Source organism: Pantherophis guttatus, chromosome 9 (genome assembly GCF_059756535.1).
Source record: "Pantherophis guttatus breed Tessera chromosome 9, ASM5975653v1, whole genome shotgun sequence".
Lineage (NCBI taxonomy): Eukaryota > Metazoa > Chordata > Lepidosauria > Squamata > Colubridae > Pantherophis > Pantherophis guttatus.
The window spans coordinates 32398583-32419974 of record NC_142071.1 but is presented as its reverse complement, the minus strand read 5'-3'; the positions used below and the strand labels follow the sequence as shown (position 1 = coordinate 32419974).

General features: G+C 47.8%; 2 protein-coding genes across 3 annotated transcripts; one reads left to right on the top strand and one right to left on the bottom strand.

Annotated features, from left to right (window-relative positions):
• Positions 1 to 2587: 2587 nt before the first annotated feature.
• DDX6 (DEAD-box helicase 6) lies at positions 2588 to 14909 on the bottom strand. 2 transcript variants are annotated; one of them, XM_034425179.3, is made up of 14 exons: positions 14709 to 14909; positions 13547 to 13994; positions 11595 to 11658; positions 10868 to 10972; positions 9633 to 9762; positions 7750 to 7896; positions 7521 to 7615; positions 7117 to 7239; positions 6493 to 6621; positions 6121 to 6237; positions 5829 to 5892; positions 4131 to 4232; positions 3095 to 3277; positions 2588 to 2752 (listed from the first exon to the last, which is right to left on the bottom strand). In XM_034425179.3, exons 2-13 carry the CDS (start codon positions 13744 to 13746, stop codon positions 3102 to 3104), a joined length of 1452 nt encoding a protein of 483 aa, XP_034281070.1. In that variant the 5' UTR covers positions 13747 to 13994; positions 14709 to 14909; the 3' UTR covers positions 2588 to 2752; positions 3095 to 3101. The 2 variants fall into 2 exon arrangements, with proteins under 2 accessions (XP_034281070.1, XP_087732078.1); XM_087875952.1 differs by having other exon boundaries at positions 14713 to 14909.
• A 101-nt stretch (positions 14910 to 15010) lies between these two features.
• On the top strand, positions 15011 to 20618 carry CXCR5 (C-X-C motif chemokine receptor 5). The gene is made up of 2 exons (XM_087875928.1): positions 15011 to 15855; positions 18638 to 20618. The coding sequence occupies exons 1-2, from the start codon at positions 15814 to 15816 to the stop codon at positions 19811 to 19813; spliced, it is 1218 nt and encodes a 405-aa protein (XP_087732054.1). The 5' UTR covers positions 15011 to 15813; the 3' UTR covers positions 19814 to 20618.
• The last annotated feature ends 774 nt before the right edge of the window (positions 20619 to 21392 follow it).

Below are 21392 nucleotides of genomic sequence, written 5' to 3'. Positions count from 1 at the left end.
CTCACACCCACAAAGGATCCTGGACACAACAGTGCCTCTCTCCCATTGGCAAGATACAGCCAGTCCTGTGCAAGCAAGCCCACCCTTAAAATAAAGAAGAGTAGAATGAGATGCCCAAATCAAAGTCATCTGCTTTGGTGTCCAGTTTCTGTGATCTCATCCAGCTCTAACAACAGACACCAAAGCAGAGGCTATAGGAAAAGATGCTCCCATCTCATTCTGTAATCATTAAAAAAGGCAAAACTCAACCCTCCCACCCACCCCCCACCCCACCCCAGGTCATCTCTACTAAGTGCAGGGGGTCCTGGGAAGACCCCACCAATGTTTTCGCCAAAGCCTTGTTTTGCCCCACCATTGAGTCACCTGAGGGGGCGAAGGCAACAAAAGGGCCCCAGAGTTTGTTCTCTCAAAATTTCTCCAGAAGCAGCTGAACCAGTTGAGAAACTGTTGGCAACTGCTCTGTGCATAAGACATCCAATTCTCAGCCTGTTTTCAGATGAAGGGGTTAAAAAAAAAAAAAAAAAAAAAGACCAGGGTGCCCCTGGTCAATATCTGGAGCATCTTTCCTTTCCAAGCCCCTCTTCACCACTGAGAGACAAGGAGCCATTGTCAGGTGGCTTTCTGACCCAACAAAGCTACCCAACAATGGTGGTCAGAGGTTGAGGCCGCTGCTCTGCTAGGCGGCCGCAGGTGAAGTAATACTTTCGCTTTAAAAAAGGCTGTGCTTCAAGAGTGACAAGAGGAGCGTGGCCGTGCTGGACAGAGTGGCCACCTCAACTCACCGCACCAAATCAGGTGTTTTACGTGTTCTCGCAAGTTTCAAGATTGCTGCACACGTTTTGCCTCTGCTCTCCCCTCCTTTGGGAACGGCTGCTGCAGAAGAGCAAAGCTTTGCTTTGGGTCACAAGTGCCCCCTCCCCCAAGCTGTCCCACCCCAAGGACTTGCTCGTCTGATGCAGCCTCAGTTGAATTCCCAGCAGAAGAGCTTTCTGTTAATACAACTTTTGCTACGGTTACTTAGACAAAACATGTTCCACTTCCAAAGGTTGTCAGGAGGCACAGTTCTCTGAGGTCAGGGCTGGAAAAAGTTGGTACTCTCTCAGAACTGCTTAGCTTGTCAAAGCAAGAAGGAGGGAGGGGGTGGGCTCCGACTATCTTGTCTCCGAGCCAAGAGAGCCCATGCTTGCCCTGGTGCCTCCTGGCACTCTGCTGCTGGCAGGCCGACAGGGAATTCGTTAGACATTTACAGGTCGAGTAGTCTCACTCTTTCTGCCTGCACATCAGGCCAAACATCAAGCACATTGGGAGGGGCACACTTTAAAGCAACACTACTGGAATGGAAGCACAACCCCCTGAGGGGGGGGGGGAAGAGCAGAGGGCTCGCCTTTCCTGCTCTAGAATCTCTCATCGGACAGGCTTCAAACAGAATTGCCACAAGCTGGCAGGAAGTTCTAATGCCGGAAGCTGCCAGGGCTGACCAGGACTTTGCCTCATTGGAGTCGCTTTTGGTTCTGCCTTGCTTTGAGACAAAGGAGGTGATTGGGTCTCCTCTAACCCCATAAGACGACAAACCCAGCTTCCCTGGAGGGTTGTTTTTCCCCCTTGCTGGGGGAGGGGGGAAGAGGACCTTGCCCGACACCCAGATCTCTTCCAGATATTGCAACCCCTAAAGCAAGCCAGACCTACCTAGAGGCCTGGAGTCAACAGTGCTTGGCATCGAGTAGCGTTGCAGAAAACTGAGCCCCTCTCACCTTTAGCTGCTGTCAAGATCTATCTATAATCCCTTTAATGCCAGCAAGCCTCATCCAAACAAAGAAAAAAGAAAGTTATATGAACCCTTAACAGAAAAACACATATTTACAGAGTTTATACAAGTATACACATCCAATTTTCTGCAGAACACGTAAGAGAGGAAAAACCATCATGGCTTGGAGGCAGCAAGTGCTGTGCCCCCCAAGGGAGACTCACGGAGGGCAGTCTGTAGTGTTCTGCGAGAGCCCCGGGGGCGTTTTGGGGGGCTCCTGCTGCAGATTGGTTGGCAAGTGGCTCTTTCCTCTCAGAGTGTGGAGGTTTCCCTCAATTAACCCAGGCGATCCAGGTTATTTTGCTTAAATACACATATTTACAGAGTGGGTGAACAGCAACTGCATCTCAATTCCTCCATTAAAAGAAAGTTAACCAAACAAAACTACTGACAAGGGCCACCTTCCAGCACCTGGAAGGGGAAGGAAACAGAGGTGGGGAAAAAGACTTTGACCTGAACCAAAACGACTCCTTGGGCTGTATCCAAAAGGGATTTTCTGAATGGTCTCATAGCATAAGGCACTTTGCACAAATAAGTAACAAGCTCTTTAGCTCAAAAGACAGATGAGGAGCCAGGGAGAAGTTGAAATGTACTGAGTCGGGCAGCTGTGGATGAATTTGAAATTGCAGTCAAGGTGGAGTTTGGGAATCTTCTCATTTCAGAGTTCTTCTACTCCATTACAAAGAAAGAAATTAAAACCAGCAGTTAGTGCAACTAATGTTCAGTCAGCACACAGTGCAAACAAGTGGGAAAAACAAAAGGTATTTTCTTCCTATCTTCTGCTTTTGTCTTCACAGCCAATTTTTTTTAAAGGAGGAGAAAGCTCTGTAATTTTAATTGTTCCAAAACAAAAAGACGAAAAACCCTCAAAGAGAAGGAGCCTCCCCCAAGAAATGATGTTTCACGTGTCCAGATCAAAGGGCTTTAGCTTTTGTGTTTAAGCAAAGCCTAGAAAAAGGGGAAAGAAAACATGACCTTTAGTACCAAGGAAACAGCGTCAACAAGCTACTTGCCTGACTGCTGTGGCCCAGCCCATTCGGTGTCCTGCCCGTCAACGCCTCAAAGATGCAGGCTCGGGGAGGGCCTGGTGTCCCAAAGCCACATGCCAAGGGAAGTGGGCACAATCTGGTCAAAAGCTGGATTTAACGATGATGCCTTTTTTCCTCTACATGTGCGCTTCCCTTCCCTTCCAGGGCATGAGAGCCCCACAAAGGCTAGGACAGGCTGCGCCAGAGGAAGAGAGGACCCAATTCAGGTTACCCACCCTCCAGGCGTCCCTCAGATACCTACGCAGCAATTACGGTTTATCATCTTCTACAGGCTCGCTGTGGTATTCTGCCACATACAGACTCTTGTCAATGTTACTAGGGATGGGTTTAATTTCTGTCCCCAGCTGCTCTTCAATACTCTTCAGGTTGAAACGATCGTCATAGGTGATCAAGTTGATGGCTAGGCCTAGATGGCCAAATCGACCTTCAAAGAGAAAAAGCAAAGGTTTTCCCTCTGGCAACTTGCTGCACAAGGACGGCATGTGGCCCACTGGTGGCGACCAGTTCTTTCCTCCCCAGCATACATGGCGGAGCAATGTTTTCCAGTTTCAGACCATACGTGTGTAATGCTTTTTTTGTTTAACCCAACAGCGGCTTTACGTATCATGTGACGTATCTTACAATGTACAAACGACAATTGTGCTCCTTGATAAGCTGGTAACTGCCATGTAGAGCAGTTCACAGACTCTCCCACCAGAGAGCTGAACTTGCCAAGCTGCTACCACCCTACACAGAGAGCAGCACAGAAGCTCAGCAGGCTGAAGAACAAGTCACTTACGGGCATGATGTCCTTGTGGGGGATAACCAGCCCTTTGCTAGAGGAATGGCTGAACTGACTGCTCTCCAGAGCCCCTCCCTGAGGATTCCCAACTGCTCACACATGATGCACGGTTGATGTTCCACCAGCAATTAGCAAAGTTATGGCAAGTGACTTAATGACCATTTTTCACATTTATGACCATTGCAGCATCCCCATAGCACATGATCAACATTCAGATGCTTGGCAATCGACTCATATTTATGACCTTTGCTGTGTCCCAGGGTCACCTTTCTGACAAGCAAAGTCAATGGGGAAGCCAGAGTCACTTAATAACCGTGTTACTAACATAACTGCAGTGATTCATTTAACAACTATTTCAAGAAAGGTCATAAAATAGGGCAAAGCTCATTTAACATATGTTTCACTTAGCCACAGATATTTTGGGCTGAATTATGGTTGTAAGTCAACAACTACCTGTACTATATGACTGTAATTTTTCATTAAATGATGTCCTCACCTGATCTGCCAATGCGATGGAGATATGTCTCTGCCAGCTTTGGAAAATCAAAATTGATCACAACATTCACAGCTTGGATATCAATACCTCGGGTAAAGAGATCTGAAAAATAAACCTTGCACCTTAGAAAAATCCAGTAATACAAAAAAGATGGGCTCAGGATGACAGGATCTCTGGCTATGTAAGTAACACAAAACTCATATCCAACTTTTGGATTGTTCTGTAGCCTCAAGCACAAAGAAATGTTAGAGTGAAAAATGTTGAAGACTGGATCCTGCAGGTTTCTTTCTTTCTTTCAATGGCAAAGAGCCTTGGTAGTACAGGGGTTTAAGGCACCCTGTTATTAAGCTGGTTATTAAGACCAGCTGCCTGCAATTACTGCAGGGTTCGAATCTCGCCAAGGCTCAAGGTTGACTCAGCCTTCCATCCTTTCTAAGGTGGGTAAAATGAGGACCCAGTTTGTGGGGGCAATAAGCTGACTTTGTATAAATATACAAAAGGATGAAGGCTATTGCTGAGCACATTGTAAGCCGCCCTGAGTCTTCGGAGAAGGGCGGCATATAAATCAAATTTAAAAAAAAAAAGGCTCCCTATTTCCCACTTTCTAGTCTCTACTTTTTGAGCTAGACGTCCTCAATTTAGAGAAAAGAAATGTAAAATGATCCCTTTAACAATATGCATTAAGCCAACATAAAAAATCACATTAAAATGGTTGCAATTATAAAAAAAAAAAAAAAAAAAGGACAAGAGATCTTTTACATTCATGGTCATAATTGTTGAAAATCTCAATTTGCTTTTCTGACTATACCAAAAATACCATATCCAGAAGACTATTTCAGGATCAGAGCTAAGATTTGGAAACCCTGATTTCTAGCCCAACGTGACGATGTGCAAACTGACAGGTAGATTCTGGCTGGAGCAGAAGATCTGAGTGTGGAGCCATGGAGGACTTTACTGGCCAAACCAGCATTTTGGACTGAGATAGTCCTGCTTTAGGCACAAAAGCCAGCTGAGTGACTTGGGCCCATCTGGTAGATGACCAAGCTGAGTCGAAGGGAGGAGTCAAATGCGTCATCAGTCTGGCGTCCCTTCGCACAACCAAGAGACCTAAATCCAGCCCACCCTGAATTCCATTGACTTAAACTACCTCCAATTTGCTTGGATTGTTAGTAGTTCAGATTCTTATAGTCAGTCTTAGCATGCAATAAATCTTCATATTCTTTTGAACTGTCCGGACTCCCTGATTTTCCTCTGCTTGAAAAATTCCTTTCTCTCAGCCCAAACCACCTCACCTGTGGTTGTGGAGAAAAGAGGAGCAGGAAGGAGTATTATGCACATTTGCTGCCTTGAGGTTTTTTAAGAAAAAATAATAAAAGCGGGATATAAGTAAATAAATTTCTACTCTTCTGGCTACCAAATGCAGAGCCTCCAGTGCTTGTGTTATACAATAGTTCTCACTGACAAACGTTGACCTGTACTAATTGCAGCTTCCAGATAATCTTTAAAAGCAACCCCATGTAAAAGCACATTGCATTCATCTATTTAAGAAATGACAATACCTGGGACTCTCCTAATTTTACAATATCCAGTTGCTAAAAGTACCGTAACAAATTCCAAAAATGCAGCGTTGAAACTGCCTAGTTAGTAAAGAGCCTTTCTGGACAATAAGCAAGCCATAGAAAAGGACAGGATACTCACCAGTGCAAACAAGGTTGCGGCATAAGCCATTCCGGAAATCATGGAACACTCGATTGCGGTGCTCCTAGAAAAGGAATTGGAAAAGTTTCACCAACTTACTCAAAGCCCTGCCTGCCCTGTGGCAGAACATGCAATTCACAAGACCAGTTGCTATTCTGACACTTGCCCTGGGATCTCTGTTCAGGCTGATTATATGAAGTATCTGGAAATAGATCCACTACTCCTCTCCCTCCTACAACCAGCAACTAAAATCCAACAGATATTCATTAATTGCTCCAAACAGCACACTGACCTGTCTCATCTTTGCGTGAATGTAGAAGCAGGAATAGCCCAGCTGGGAGATTTTCTTAGCTAACAATTCAACCCGTTGGGAGGAGTTACAGAAGATGATGGACTGGTTTATTTGGAGCTAAATCCAAAGACAATAAAGTGTTATATTGTATTGTTTCTAAATTGCAAAGGAAATAAGCAGATAATACTAGACTATAAAGCTTGGAGACAGGTACACAAAAACAAGGCAATACCTAAAGAACCGAAGAAGCAAAAATAAAAGCTGTACAAGTCATTAAATAAAACTCTTTTTCCAAGCAATATTCTACAGGATTTCACTTGATCACTTTGGTCATTGTTTAAACCCAGGTTAGCTTAAACTTTTACTTCTTACCCTGGAAAAGAGTGTGTTGAGGCAATGCACTTTCTGACGCTCTGTTACATAAGCGTAGTACTGGGTCACCCCCTTCAGAGTCAGCTCCTCCATCAAGTTAATCTCGTAGGGTTTCTGCAGGTGGGAATTCTGAAAGAGAAACATTCTGGCATGTACAGATAGTCCTGGTCTTCTGAACACAACGGAGCCCAAAATTTCTGTTGCTAAGCGAGACAATGGTTAAGTGAGCTCTGCCCCATTTTACGACCCTTCTTGCAACAGCTGTTAGGTGAATCACTGCAGTTGTTAAGCTAGTAACACGGTTGTTAAGTGAATCTGGCTTTCCCATTGACTTTGCTTGCCAAAAGTTCACAAAAGGGGATCCCTTGACACTGGGACACTGCAACCACTACAAATGAATCAGCTGCCAAACATGTGGATTTTGATCATGTGACCAAAGGGATGCTGCAATGACCATAAGTGTGAAAAATAGCCATTAATCACGTTTTTCAGTGCCGTTGTAACTTTGAATGGTCACTAAACAAACTCTTTTAAGTTGCAGACTGTCTCTGGTTTGCAGTGTGGTAAGAATAACTGTGCTTCACTCTTTGCTCAATTATGCAAATTTGGGCTCATTCAACTCACCATAAACTTCTGCACACTTAGAGGGAAAGTTGCAGAGTACAACAAAATCTGCCTGTTTTTCGGTAGAGTGAGTATAATGTCCTCCATTATTTGCACGAAGTCTTGAGACAGTAACTTGTCTGCCTGCAAAATAAATTAATACATAATAAAAAAGGGGGCAGTTGGGGAACTCGTTCCATGTTTAACCAGCCCACCTGGCAGGCCCTGGCCAGAGTTCCAGTTTATGTTAAAACAATGTTTCTTAGCCAGCCACAGGAGGCCTCCTTTTCCAGCTGCACAGGTGGGAAAGGAGCCTCGATTTCAAGCTGCCATTGACCAGAATCCACAAAAAGCACCCAGGACAGCTAATCTGGTGGCTGAGGGCTCAGCTTGTAACTCATGAAGTTCCGTCAGTTAAACGTTACCTCGTCTAGGACAATCATCTGGATATGGTCGACCTTTGCTACCCCCTTTTTGATGAGATCCAGAATCCTTCCTGGGGTTGCTATCACTACATGCACTGCAAGAAAGAAGAGCAGATTATAAGGCACTGATAAAAACGGGCAGAAAAGAGTGTGTGTGTGTGTGTGTGAGAGAGAGAGAGAGAGAGAGATTTGTTTGGGGTTACCCCACTCTTGTCATAGGACGTCCTACCTGTATCATCAAGCCTCATTATATCATCCCGCAGATTGGTTCCTCCTGTGGTTGCCATCACTTTTGCCCCTCCCATGTGTTTGCTGACCTGGATGCAGATCTGACTGACTTGCAGGGCAAGTTCTCTTGTGGGAACAATCACCATTGCTGTCAAGCAAGAGATAATTTGAGGCACTCTTATTCCATGATCCCAGAAGAATTTAATGCTAACGTATGTCCAGTGAGGGTTAAACATTAAGATGTTCAGAAACCCAAGCGTCCTTTCTAGCTTACAAAGACTTTTAATCGAGATCAAATAGGCAAGTGGCCTGAATCTGAATCCAGTTTGTCTAAAGTTAATGGAAGATGAACCATTCTAACATTTTATCAGCTTTTCAAAGGTTCATAGTAATGCAGAAGCAGCACCTTCCAAGTCACATTTCTCCCTAACTCACTATATAATGCAGCATGTGGAGTGTTTGTCTAGCACTCTAAAATTGAGAAAATTGCAGTGAAGCTCTCCCATCCAGTGCTTTGGAATGGCAATGCTGATACCCCAAGTCTCTCCAGGAGTTTAGGAGCAACTACCTTTTCATGCTTTGGACATCAGGAGTATTAAAAATGAATTAGTAGGACCTGGGAATACAGAATATTTACTTGAAAAATTCAAGTCCTTCTGGCATGATCTATCCCTGCCTGCTGCACCTCTGTTCTACTGTACTTTCAATGACTTTGCAAAAAGACCTAAAATTATTGATCATCCATATTTAATTCTTGCATCTACTCTTAAAATTATTCATTGCTAAGGAACTAGAGCATGACTACTCACATTTTCACCCCCCCACGCCCCCCAGGACAAAGTGCTCATGGGTAAACCAAGGAAAACCAAAGCATTCTTCCCAACCTCAAAATCGGAAGGTTGGCTTTGTGCAAGAATTCTCTCTTCAGAAATTTTGCAGAACATTTTCTTCAATATTGATAAGGCAAGAAATGTTAATGATTCTACAACAATTACCAATGAAAACATGGGTTACCAACTGTTTTTAACCAGAAAACTCTGATCCTATTAACAAAACAATTAGCAATTTGCTATTTTAAATAATCAGAATGTAAAGGTATCTAGAACATGGGTGTCACTTGATCGTGTCATGTGACGTATCATGACTTTTATTGCCTTTGCGGATCTGGGGTGGGCATGGCTTGCCTGTCACGCATTGGGCCCATGGGCCGCCAGTTTGACAGGCCTGATCTAGAACAACAAAAACCCCACAAAAACAAACTCTGCAACTATCTGGTTTTCTCAGACTTTCTCTGACTAAAACAAAAAGCATTAGGCAAAAAGGAGGATGTGCAAGATGAATTCCTGAATCGCCCTCAAACATACCGTTTTGTTCCTGAGCTTAGAGACTTTTAAAGATATAGCTCACTAGATGCCCCTGTTCAAAGGTAGCACAAACAGGAGGAGAAAGGGGAAGATGGTGTCCCACCACCCTATCCCATGTCCTGCTTTCTCAGATACTTGGCTAATTGAATGCTGGTTTTGGATAAACTGATTCAGTGGAGCAAACAATGTGGCAAAGTAAGGGTGCTCTCAATGGACTGAGGGGAGAGAATGCTGAATGGGGGCACAGCGGTCTCGCTATTCTACCTACATAAAGCAAAGACATTACTGTTAGCAGCAACAGCAGCAGCGTTTCATTGTGAAATTCTTCAAGCCCTTCCAGTTAAAACGTAAGAGTGATCCCAGGGCCTTACCAATTTCAAAAACATCTTTACTCTTCCAAAAACTTCTGTACTTTTTTTTTCTTTCACAAAAGTGAAGCTGTTACATAACTAGCAATCTAACATGGTCCGTGGTGACCTGTTGCAACTGGAGTCAGTGTGGCTTGTCATCTTCCACTGACCTTGTATGTTGTCCTTCTTTAAGTCAAGCCTTTCAAGTAATGGAATGAGGTAGGCACCGCTCTTGCCGGTTCCGTTCTTAGCTCTGGCTAAGATGTCCCTTCCAGACAAAGCAATAGGAATGCTCTCCTCCTGAAAAGAAGCATGAGAAAACAGAAGGCAAGATTTTGAATGAAGAAGTAAAAAATATGAAATAGCTGTTAGAAGATATAAACATAAAGAGTAAAAACAAAAGGAGAAAAGGGCCACACTTTAGATGAAAAGGCAGAAGGATTAATTGCTTGCAACCATGTTCTCATTCCCAGCTGGAAGAGAGGATGAGCAAGTGTCAATACATAGTCAAATCATCACCCTACAAAACTGAATTACACATGGCAGTCATCTGGCAACCAACTGACCGTGACAGAAAATCATCAGCTTCCTCCCAAATCAATAGGGCTCTGTGGCCTTAACTAGGTAGGCATACACACGTCGGAAAGCAGGAAGAAAATGGACGTGTGATGTCTTCTAGATGATCTGTAGCCTGCATGACAAACTTCTATATGTAGTTTTTTCCATCTGCCTCTCTAGACTGAAAAGGTTGGGTTTGGAGACAGGAATATTTCTACTCGGTTAACAGTAACATTAATTACTGGTTCAAAAAATCAGCAACTATCATAAAGAAGCCTACTGCCTTCTTTGTTGTTTTATTCTAATTCCATCTACCACTAAAAAACCACTAAAACTAAAAAAAGCTAGATACAATGAAGAGTAAGAAATCTCAGCCCTTTATTCCAGGGACCCTATGCTCTCCATCTCATATAAAAAGGCCATTTCCATATGCACAAGAGTGCGTCCTTCAACTGAGATGGCTTTTGCCGAGAGGAAAACATGAAAGGATGGATCCTATTGTCTTATGCACAGAGAAAAGTGTTCTTTTCCTGGAAAGGAAGGCTTTGAATGGCAAGGGGCTGTGGAGGGCGGTGGCGTGAGAGAAAAGGGAAAGGGAGATAGCCTAGCCCTCCTTTCTCCACTACGTTTATCAGCCTTCCAGGCGTGCAGAACGGGTCCAGTTCAAGGGAAACAATACAGGCAGAGCTTCAGCAAAAGCCAAGAGCACAGGACACAGCATCCTGTTGCGTGGAAATCCAAAGCCTAATATTTTCCCCATTATTTATAAAAGGTAAATTTCCATTCATTAATAAGCATCTTATCTTAATTTACTAAACTTGCTCAATTTACACTTTAGGTGACTAACCTGAATAGGAGATGGCTTTTCCCAGCCCATTTCAAAAATTCCCATCAGCAACTCTCGCTTCAGACAATAATCTTCAAACTCATTTCCTTTTGTTGACGTCACATCCTGGAGAAGCAAAGCAGAATCATTAACTCATTTGATGTCAATCTCAATGCAAAGGGCATTCTGAGGCTAAGCCAGCAGCAGGGTGGGTGCTCTGATGTGGGTTAACTCCCCCCTAGGGGCTGAAGAAATTCTAGAAAGCAAAGGGAGTGGGAAGCAGAGAAACTGGATTGGGCAAGGCTTTGGTGTGAAGATCTAAAAGATATGTGTACCTGATAAAACGTATGTGGGGGGCGGTAAATGATGGTAGGGGTAGGGTAGCATTAAATTCAAGATAAATTGCAATCTATGCCCACTGCTGCTGCATTTTATTCAGCACTGGGATGTGGGGTGGTGATGTAGGAGGGGAACATGTATCCTTTTTCTTTTAGTTTCACCAGTTAGTTTAAGATGGTTATTTGTCTAGCTGCATCATCTACAGCAGGCAGCCATCGCTTGCAAGTGACATTTTGAGATGGTGTAATTTCAGAGATAGCAAGTAGATAGCAATCAGATAGATATCTGTGTGAATTCTGTAAGACAATGTTAATCAGTTTGAAACCTTACACTTCAATGAAATGAACATCTGTTGTCAAGCATCACCACCACTTCCTTTCCCATGTTTAAAATTTTAGAAAGCCCTTACCGACGTTTTGATTCTCAGGTCTTTCGGAGGGAGCTTTAAAGTCTTCTTCCAGTCATCGCCAGGTCTGAAGTGAGAAAACTGTATTAGCTTTTGGACCTGATTTTGGTTTAGCCAGATCTTACATCGCATGTGATACAATTACCCTCAGGGTTGAAAAATACAAAAACAACAGCCCTTATAATCCACCTAGAATCTGACATACAAACTCTTCATGACATAGGAAACAAAGGCTATTTTAAGTCAGTGCAATCAAGTGTTAACACAGCATTAACTAACCACTGGAGAATGTGGAGAGGATCTGAACATGTCATACACTACTGAATAACTTTTAAGTTCAGTCACAGTTATGTATCTTTTTCTCTATATTAGAAAACAGTAGCCTTTGTTTTAGTAAGATATACAGGATTGACAACATATGGCTGGACATCAATCAACAGCTTCCACTGTTCAAAGTGTATTTGTACCAGTGCTCTCCAGGACCTTAGCCACTTCACCACGGTGTGTTAAAAGCCCGAAAGAAACTTTCTTCAACCCCTCATTGCACAATTATTTTCAAATGTGAAAAATGCAACAGACCATAATTGAAGTTTCTTTCCCAATGCTGAGCAAGCTATGGGCACTCCAGAAAATGCCAGGGCTGAAGACATGTGGTCTTGAATATAAGCAGTATTGACTTGCCAGGATGAATGAGGAGACCCTGGTGGGTGATGCTTCCAGAGCTCTCTAGAACTGACGACTGCAATCTGGTTCAGCTGCAGCAGCAGAAGGCACTGTTCTACACTGTCTGCCATTACCTGCAGAGCAGTTACACTAAACTGGAAGAATGTTATTTTCCCTGGGAAATCCCAGGCTCCCTATTTTGTTCTTTGTGAAACAACAGATCATTCCACTGTACTCTTCCATCAAACCAGGAAGGTTGGAGTGTTTGGTTTAAATGAGCAGAGATCACAGTATCAAGCAAACTGTTGCAAAGAAATGTCCTGTTAAAAAGAATCAGTTCCGTTTCCTCCAGAAAACATATGCCAGAGTTATTGATACCAATATGACCCAAAGATTACCTGTTTTAGGCTGGGTAACTCTTTGGAAGTATTCTGAAGCAATTACATGATTCACATTTCCATTTCCATTGATACAACAATGGTACTCGATAAACTGTAAGGAAACCTCCCAAATATATAGGATTATCTATTATATGTTGATTCTCCACTTTAATCAATCCCTATTCAGGAAGCAATCTGACCTGCTTTTAGCCAAGGATACTCAATATCAGTTCTGATAAAAATAAACCGGTTATAATGATAGCCTAAAGCCTTATTGTTGAGTTGAATCCAAGGTGCTGGTTCCTTCCTTTAGTGTTTTCTAAAACACCTATCCCAAATCACTGGAGCCTTTTTCCCAGTATGCTGCCCAAAGTTCTTTGAATAGTAAAATTGGTGGCATATCAATTTAATAAATAAGTAAGTGTGCTTCTCCAGTCACCTGGGCACAGCTGAAAAATCTGTGCTGGGCTTCCAGTTAAGAGAGGGGAGGGGGTGTCTGCAGTTGTGGAGGTTCCCACCCATAGAAATCCAGCCGAGGTAGGAACCCTCCAGGTTGCTCAGCAGGCAGCCTTTCTTTAGGGTCTCCTAAAAGCTGGATGCCGTTACCTTTTGCTTCATCTCATGCTAAATTAACATCCGTGCAGGTTGCGGGAAAGCTGTATTTTTTTAAAAAAAATATAGTCACCCTATGCAACTGACAGCACTATGTAGCAACAATGGGAAGCAAAGGATGAATAAGTAAAGTATGACAAATGTGGGACAAATACAATTCAGGAATAGCATCAAATATTGCTGTAGTTGGTAAAACGGGTATAAGAAGGAAAGAGCTCACACTCCATCCAGAAGTCAAAACTCTGAGGAGATTCTGGGTATCTCACAAGATGGCTGCTGACGCTCTAGACAAGTACTCACTTGATAGTGGAGGCCATGCTCTGTGCTTGCTGCTGAGTGCCATTGTTGATTGTGTTGGGATGTTTCAGCTGGTTTATCTGTTGCTGAACCTGTGTCCCCCCGCTTCCTGGACCACCACCAGGTTTTACTGGGCCCCTCAGCTGTCCATTTTGACTGGAGAGACCCATTATAACAGGGTTCTCTGTTCTGGCCGTACTCATGTTTGTCTTTTAAATGTCTTTCAACTTCCAAACAGTTGTGAGTACGGAAAGTGTAAGAGTTTATTAGACTCTCCAAGATGAAGAGATAAATTAGGTCCTGCTCAATATATGAGTCTCTTATTGCAACACAGGCAAGCACCTGTAAAGTCACTCAAGATAAACCAGTCACTTGCGCTGATGCACTGTGGAACAACTTTTTAAAAAGTCTTCTAACACACTTGAGTCCGGTCCAATCTACTCACTTCAATCTGAAAATAAGAGAGACAAAGCCGTTAGTACCTGCAGTTGCTTGCTGCATCCACTCCCAAGGAAGTTTGGGGGACGCAAGTAACCCCACAGGCCGGCGACCCCAGGCCCGGACCCCGCTCCCCTCCAAAGAGCGGCCTTCCGGGCATTACCGGCTCCTTCTGGGGGCGGCAGCCTGTGGGTAGAGAACATACCGCGTGCAAGACGCCCCTCGACCGCAGCTTTTCTCCTGCGCCATTCAATGGAGGGAGGTTGGCAAAGCTCCCCAGCCGAGAGACGCCGCCCCCTCCCCCCTCGCCGGCCTGCCAAACCGGGGCCGAGTGCCCGAGGCCCGGATTCAGCCAGCCTCCCCGCCCGGGTTCGAGGCCCCCGGTTAAAACAGCCCTCCAAGGGACGCGCTTCCCCGCCTTTGTCTCAGGCCCGGCCGGCGGCGGCGGCGGCAACCCGGGCCGAGCGTCGGGAGGAGGGCCAGGCCGCCCAGAGGACGCGCGGGAGGCCTCGCCCCAGAGTCGAGCGGCTCAAAAGCGGGGCGCCCCGGGCCCGCGGACCCTCGGCCGGGCGGGCAGAGAGGCCCTCGGTCCCGGCCCTCGCTGCGCCGGAAAGGCCCGCCCGCCCGGCCGCCGCGGAGGCCGGGTCCGCAGCGCCGCTCTCCACCGGCGGCGGCCCGGCCCAGGACAGCCACACGAGCGCCTCCCGCTCACGGCCCGCCCGCATACCTGCCTGACTGGCGGCCGCGCTCGCTTCCCACTCCGGGTCGGCCCGTCTCGCAGCCCGTCGGCCGTGGCTCCGCTCGGACTATGGCGGCGGCGGCGACGCGACAACAAGATGGCGGCCCTTCCCTTCCTCCTTCCTTCCGTCCTGGCGCGCGCCCCCTCTTCCTCCTCCTCCCCCTCCCCCTCGAGCCACACCCACCGCTCGGCCGCGCAGGCGCCCAGCGACGCCTAAGACCCGTCGCCCCTCCCCCTCCCCGGGGGCGTGCTGGGAGGCCTCTCCGGGCGCCCCTCCCGCCCCCGCCCCCGCCCCCGCCCCCGCCCCGCGCGGCTCCCTCGGCTCAGCTGCGGAGGGGGGAGGGGGCGGCTCTGCTCCTTCCCAGCGCCCTTCCCGGGAGAGGCGCCCCTTCGTCCCCGGGGCTGCCTGCCTGCCTGCCTGCCTTTCAGGGCTGGCCTCGCAAAGCGCGCACCCCCCGCTTCGGTCCCGACTCTCCCGGCCCCGGGAGGGAGGGAGGGAGTCCGGCCGCGGGGCTTTGGGCAGGGGACCGGGGCAGCCTGCCTGCCTGCCTGCCGGTGTCCTGGGAGAAGCTCTGAAAGTGGGACCCTTTGGGGACAATGAAGGGCTCCAGCACAGTCATCTGTGGATCTTTTTCATAACAGCCGCAGCATCACGCTGGGAATAAGGAGACCAGCTAAACTTGGTTCCCGGTTAGGAACAAAACTCCAATTCAGGCCTTGCCCCATTTCCTAGGAACGTGGTTCCCATTGTGTAAGTTCATAGGTGTAACATTAACAAAGCCCAAAGATCTGGAAGTGATCTTTGCCCAGTCTGATAGAAACAAGAGGGGCAGGGTAAATAATGGTGGAAACAAGACCTGAAGATCCATCTCTCCGGTGCACAGTCACAAACTTGCTTGAGTTGGGTTGAGTCGCCTTTGACTCAAACAGGGGACCGAAATGTCTTAAAAAGTGGTTTTATGTAATAAGAATCTTGAAACTTAATTTGGCTTGCAAATCAGGAGGCTCCTTCTCTTGTTTGGTCCTTCCTCATCTGATCATTTCTCTGCTGAACCAACAACAGGCTGAGCACCCGTGTGTTGCTTCCTAAATCATGCCCGAGTTTACGATCACCCTGGAGAATGTCATGAACTTGGTGAGTGTTGGCAGCAGCTCTGAGAAAGAGCTGGGCTGCTCCGTGAGCAGGGCAGAGGTGGCCCAATGGGCAGAAGCCTCAGACCAGAGAAGCCGCTTGGGACTTCTGCTGGCCTGAAGGATAGGGAATCCCTCTGGAGGGTGCAGGAGTGCTAATTTGTTGCCCCTGGGCTGAATTCTTCTGGGAGGGAGATTATGTCTCCACTGTGAGGTGTCCAGCCAGGACTTGGGCTTTTATCATTTGGGCAGGAGACCCTGCAGAGCGCTTTCACCTCCTCCAATCCTTTGTCCCTGGGGAAAGGGGGTTGACGGCTTCCTTGGCTGGAAGCTCCTTGCTGCTGCACCTGCATGGGTATCCCTGTGCACCTGGGGAAGACTGGGTGCAAGTGCTGAGGCAGCCAGATGCCAGCCACAGGCCGAGCGGAGCCAAGAAAGAGCTGCAGATTCTTCTCCGCAACTCCTCGGCCTGGTCTTCCTGTTTTTGAGCCTCTTGCCTTCTGAGTTGGAATCAGTCTCTGGGGGCCTGTTACAAAAAACCCCAAGGGGACATGTTCAGAAGGAAGTGACTGCTTACCCCTCCTTTTTTCACTGGCTGATTTTCAAAAGCACTCACACAGAGAGAAGGGGCAGGAGCTGGACCCTTCCATGACTGTGATGGGAGGAGCATGGTTGGAAGAAGCCTGGAGGACCCCTTAAAACCAAGAGAAGTAAAGGAAATACACGGATCCCTCTGCATCAGAATGATGGGCTTTGGTAGTAGCGGAAGCAGCCACCTGCAGGGCCTGTGAGATTTCCGCTGGGGCCAAGTCACCAGAACCTATCAATTCCCTAGGGGAGAAAAGACAAGAGCCGACTTCCCGTTTTTCCTCTTCCTCTGTCCCCTCACCCAGGTCTGATGAAGGCCCCCACCCTGCTGCAACCAAACTGGCTGAGCACAACTCAAAGCAGCAGCTCTGCAGGGTTGGGCACCTTAATGGGTGATTGGGGAAGAGCTGTCTGGCCTGGTTTTCAAGGCCAGTTCAATTTCTGGCCAAGGAATTCCCATGGTCACCCAGTCAAATGCACCTTAGATTGCTTCTCTTTGCAAAATTTGGATAAAGTTGTTAACTGAAACTAATTTGAAAATTGAGCTGAGTTTGGATTAATCTGGGATTTTATAGAGAATCTCAACCATTTTGGGATTAATGCATAATCAACGTATCTGCATTGCTGTGTGTGTCACCCCCACCCCCCCCAAAAAAAAACCATGGAAGGAGGAAAAGGGTAAGATGACTGCGGGTGGGCAGGGCTATCAGCATGTGAGGAGTGAAAAGGATAACAACAACCCCCCAGCCCCCACTTAACTTTCTCCCTCAGTTGCCTTTCCATTCGTGCTCCTCTCCCCACTGCAGACAGCAGGGCTCCGTAGAAGACTGACTTCTGAGCAGAAGCATAGGTAGCATTCAGTTCTAAGATTGCAATTGCCTTCCGGACTTGCAACTCCATTTTTAAATTCAAAGGTAATTAAACAATTGAAACTGCACAACTTTAAGGAAAGAGTGCAATGAACACTCCCTCTCCATCGATTTCAACATCTGCTTCCTCTTCGCCTTTTGAAACAGCAGCTTTGAACACTATTAAAAGCCCCTTCAAAGGCCTGGCAAGAGCTAAGGTTGAAAAATGAAATTGGGCTTCTGAAATTGACCAGAAGTTAAAGTTTAACTGATTTGTAAAAATAAGCCCCCTCCCCCAAAACAGAGGAGAAAATCCAAAATATTAGAGCACAAGGTTATCAGTTGAGGGTCCCCCTTCAGGGAAAAAAAAACCCTTGAATCCACTTCTTCTCTCTAAGATAGGCAGAACCTCGCTGCTCTGCTGGTTTACCTGCCAGCCAGCAGTGGGTCGCTCCAATGAGCAAAGCCTCCATCTGTTTGCTCCTGCAGTCAGCGGGGGTTGATGCCCATTGCCCTCTTGTTGGTTGTGTGGCACAGGCTCCCTTGCGGGCCCAGGGCACTTGGGGGCAGCGCCCGTTCTGGTGATTCATCTCCGAGGTCCCAGGCTGTCTTCTCCGCTAGGTCAGCATGAAGACAATTGCAGCCCCTGAAGCTGGAGTGAGGCAACTTGCTCATTGCCTACTTCAGACATGCAGAAGCTGCTTTTAAGTATCTTGAGGGACAAGAGTGAAAGATGCCTCTAGAAGCAACCTGGGGCCGCCCAGATTTCAATCAGCAGTTGTTTCTTGATCCTCCCGATTGTCCAGTGCCCATAGTATGATTGTCCCCACCATTGGAGGAGGCAGGGATGGGGGTGGGGAAATTGTGGGGTCTGAATCGGGTGAAATGCTCCTGGTTCGGACAGGATCCAGTAGTGATGGCGGAGGGTGATTCGGAGAACCAGTAGCAAAAATCCCTGCGCCCCCCCCACCCCATGCCTAGCTGAGCCGCGCGATCATCAGAAGCTTTTTTTTTTTACTTTTAAAAGCATTTTTTCAGCCAAAAAATGTTTTTAAAAGTAAAAAAAAGAAAGCCTCTGATGATTGCACGGCTCAGCTGGGATCGCCAAAGCCTTTTAAAAGCATTTTTTCTACAACCTCTTAAGGTTGTAAAAAAAATGCTTTTAAAAGTTAAAAAAAAAAAAAGTTGGCCACGCCCACTCAGTCACATTACCCTCCCCAAGCCACGCCCACAGAACCGGTAGAAACAAATTTTAGATTTCACCCCTGGTCTGAATAGCCCCTCTCTGCAAGGGACAGCACACAGAAGCCCCAGCCCCTAAATCCCCTTTCCCTGTTGCTCTCTTCCCAGACCCTCGACTACAACATCACTGACACCGATGGGAACTACTCCTACGATGAAAATCTGTGTCCTCCTGTGGAAGGCAATCCCAGGCAGCCCTTCCAGAGTGTCCTGGTGCCCTTTGTCCACCTGCTCATCTTCCTGCTGGGAGGCCTGGGCAACCTTCTGGTGGTGGTCATCCTGTGGCGCTACAGACGCTCCCGTACTTCCACAGAGCTCTTCCTTCTCCACTTTGCCCTGGCCAATCTGCTACTGCTGCTCACCTTACCCTTCGGCGTGGTGGAGAGCCTGGCAGGCTGGGTCTTCGGCCTCTTCTTTTGCAAGCTGCTGAGTGCCGCCAACGAGATGAGTTTCTACAGCAGCAGCCTACTGCTCAGCTGCATCAGTGTGGACCGCTACCTGGCCGTGGTGTGCGCCCTGCAGACCTTCCAGAGGCAGCGTGGCCTCTCCATCCACCTGACCTGCCTGGGCATCTGGCTGCTCTCCTTTCTGCTGACCATGCCCGACTTGCTGTTCACAGAGGTCTGGGTCAAAAGCAACCTGAGTATCTGCCACTTCAGAGAGTATGGCATGCATGGCTTCAACTCCTGGCTGGCCAAGCGCTTCCTCTACCACCTGGTGGGCTTCTTCCTGCCCTTGGGGGTCATGTGCTATTGCTACACAGCCATCGTGAGACTCCTCTGCCAGTCCCAGCGGTTGCAGCGGCAAAAGGCCGTGAAGGTAGCCATTGCGGTCACGAGTGTCTTCCTGCTCTGCTGGACCCCTTACAATGTGGTCATTTTCTGGCACACACTCACCAAGCTGGAGGTCACAGGGAAGTCCTGCACTGTTGACCAGGGGCTGAGCAGTGCCATTTTTGTGAGTGAGACGTTTGCCTACAGCCACTGCTGCCTGAATCCCTTCCTCTACGCCTTTGTGGGCATCCGGTTCCGCCATGACTTTTGTCGAATTCTGCATGATGTGGGCTGTCTGAGTCAGGGGACCCTGCAGGAGGTTCTGGGCAGCTGCAGAATTGAGAGCAGCATGGAAACCAACATCTCTAGTGCTCGGCACGGGGCCTCCTCCTACTCCGGAAATGCCATGTCTTCCTGTCTGCCAGATCAGTTCACTTCTCACAAGGATCCAAATGGCCAAGAGTGTCAGGAGGAATGCTCGGACCCAACTTGGGCCCAAAACAGGGCCTAAGCCCCACATACGTTCTCTGATCACTTAGATGCTGTTTCCCAGGAAGCTACGAATGGCTTGACTGCTACACCCAATCTGCAATTGTCCTGGTTTGGAGTGCGCCGCTCACACACAGATCAGGTTTACTCGAGAGCAGGGCTGTATCCTCATTGCCTCCCTACAGAGCATGTTGCATATTTGGATCCCAGGCAATCCCCCTCCCCAGCAAATGCAACTGGAAATGGAGAGGGGAGATCCAACTCCAGGGCCTGATTTGGGCTTTCCAATCTTCAGCAAAGTCCTTTTTAAGCAATCAGGAGGAAAGTCCAGAGGAATATGGCAGCCGCTTTGGCCTGTTTAAAGCAGTGTCCAAGGGCAGGCCCTAGCACAGGCCCTTGCCGTTGGCATCTGTTTACTTTCGTCTGCCCCAGGCAGGATCTGTTCTGGGCAGGCTTTTCCAATTAGCAGCTTGCCTATCTCCAGTGTGTGCAGGCAAGGATCTCCTCCATTCCTCGTAAGAAGTCCAGCCTCCTAAGTCTCATCAGACACCTATGGCCTCTGTCTCATCACCAGTGGGAGCCAAGCCTGCAACTGCTCTCTTTAGAAACCCCTTTCCTTTGCAACTGTGATCTCCCTGAGTCTTCCTCCCAGAGTTGCATCATTAAGGGCCAGTTTTCACTGACCTCTAAAATCCCCAGGCTTGTTTAACAAAATTCCCAGTAATTTTGTATTTTTGCTGTAAATATTTCCTGTGGAGAATGCGTGAAATAGATTGTAAACCTTCCTTGTGTTTTCCCTTGCTTGAAATAAAGACATTGCGAGCCTTTCCCTTCTTCTGCAGTTGGCGCAAGAAAGGGGGCTCAGCAAGCAGCACAGCTGGGAAGGAGGGGGGTCGGTCTATGGCAAGGGTAGCATCCCCCCCACCCAAATGAAGTCACCATTGTCCTGACAGCAACCTAAGGGCCAGTGGGGGCCTCCAGCGTGTGTCGGACCCGAGTCAGGTCCAGGGTTGCCGTGAACTCCGAGGCAGCCTTGGAGGCCATGCCCAGATGGCAGACGCCAGCTCTGCCCCTTTGGGAAACGTGTGCTGGGGGAGGGGCTATCGGGTCTGCTTCCTGGCCTTTACCAACCAAAGCACATCAGTCTTTGCTCCATCTTACAGGGTTGGACCAGCAGCCAGTAGAGGCCCCTTGAGTCGGCTGCTTCTCTCCATCTGACCAGCCTCCAGGCCTCCCTTCCCCCCATCTCCATGTGGGACTTGCTGTGTGCTCAACAGGACCAAGAATGGCTGCTCTGAGCCTGGCATTGCGTCCCCTCTGCAATTCTGCCTTGTGTCACGGGACGGGAGGGGAACGCCTTCCTACCAAGTAACCCCCAGCCAGAAGGCAGCGGAGGGAATCCCAGCACAGGTGCAGCACAGCCTCCCCAACCCTGAGGTCTCTTCCTTCTGGCAAGCGGAAGCCCCACCAGAGGAAGCAGTTCATCCTGCAGCTGGTACAACCTAGGGCTCTGAGGGGGACAGGGCTGGGGGCATCAGGTGTGTCCGCTGGCTTTTCAGCGCCACCTGAAACATCTTCAAGTAAAGAGCCCAGCTCAGACA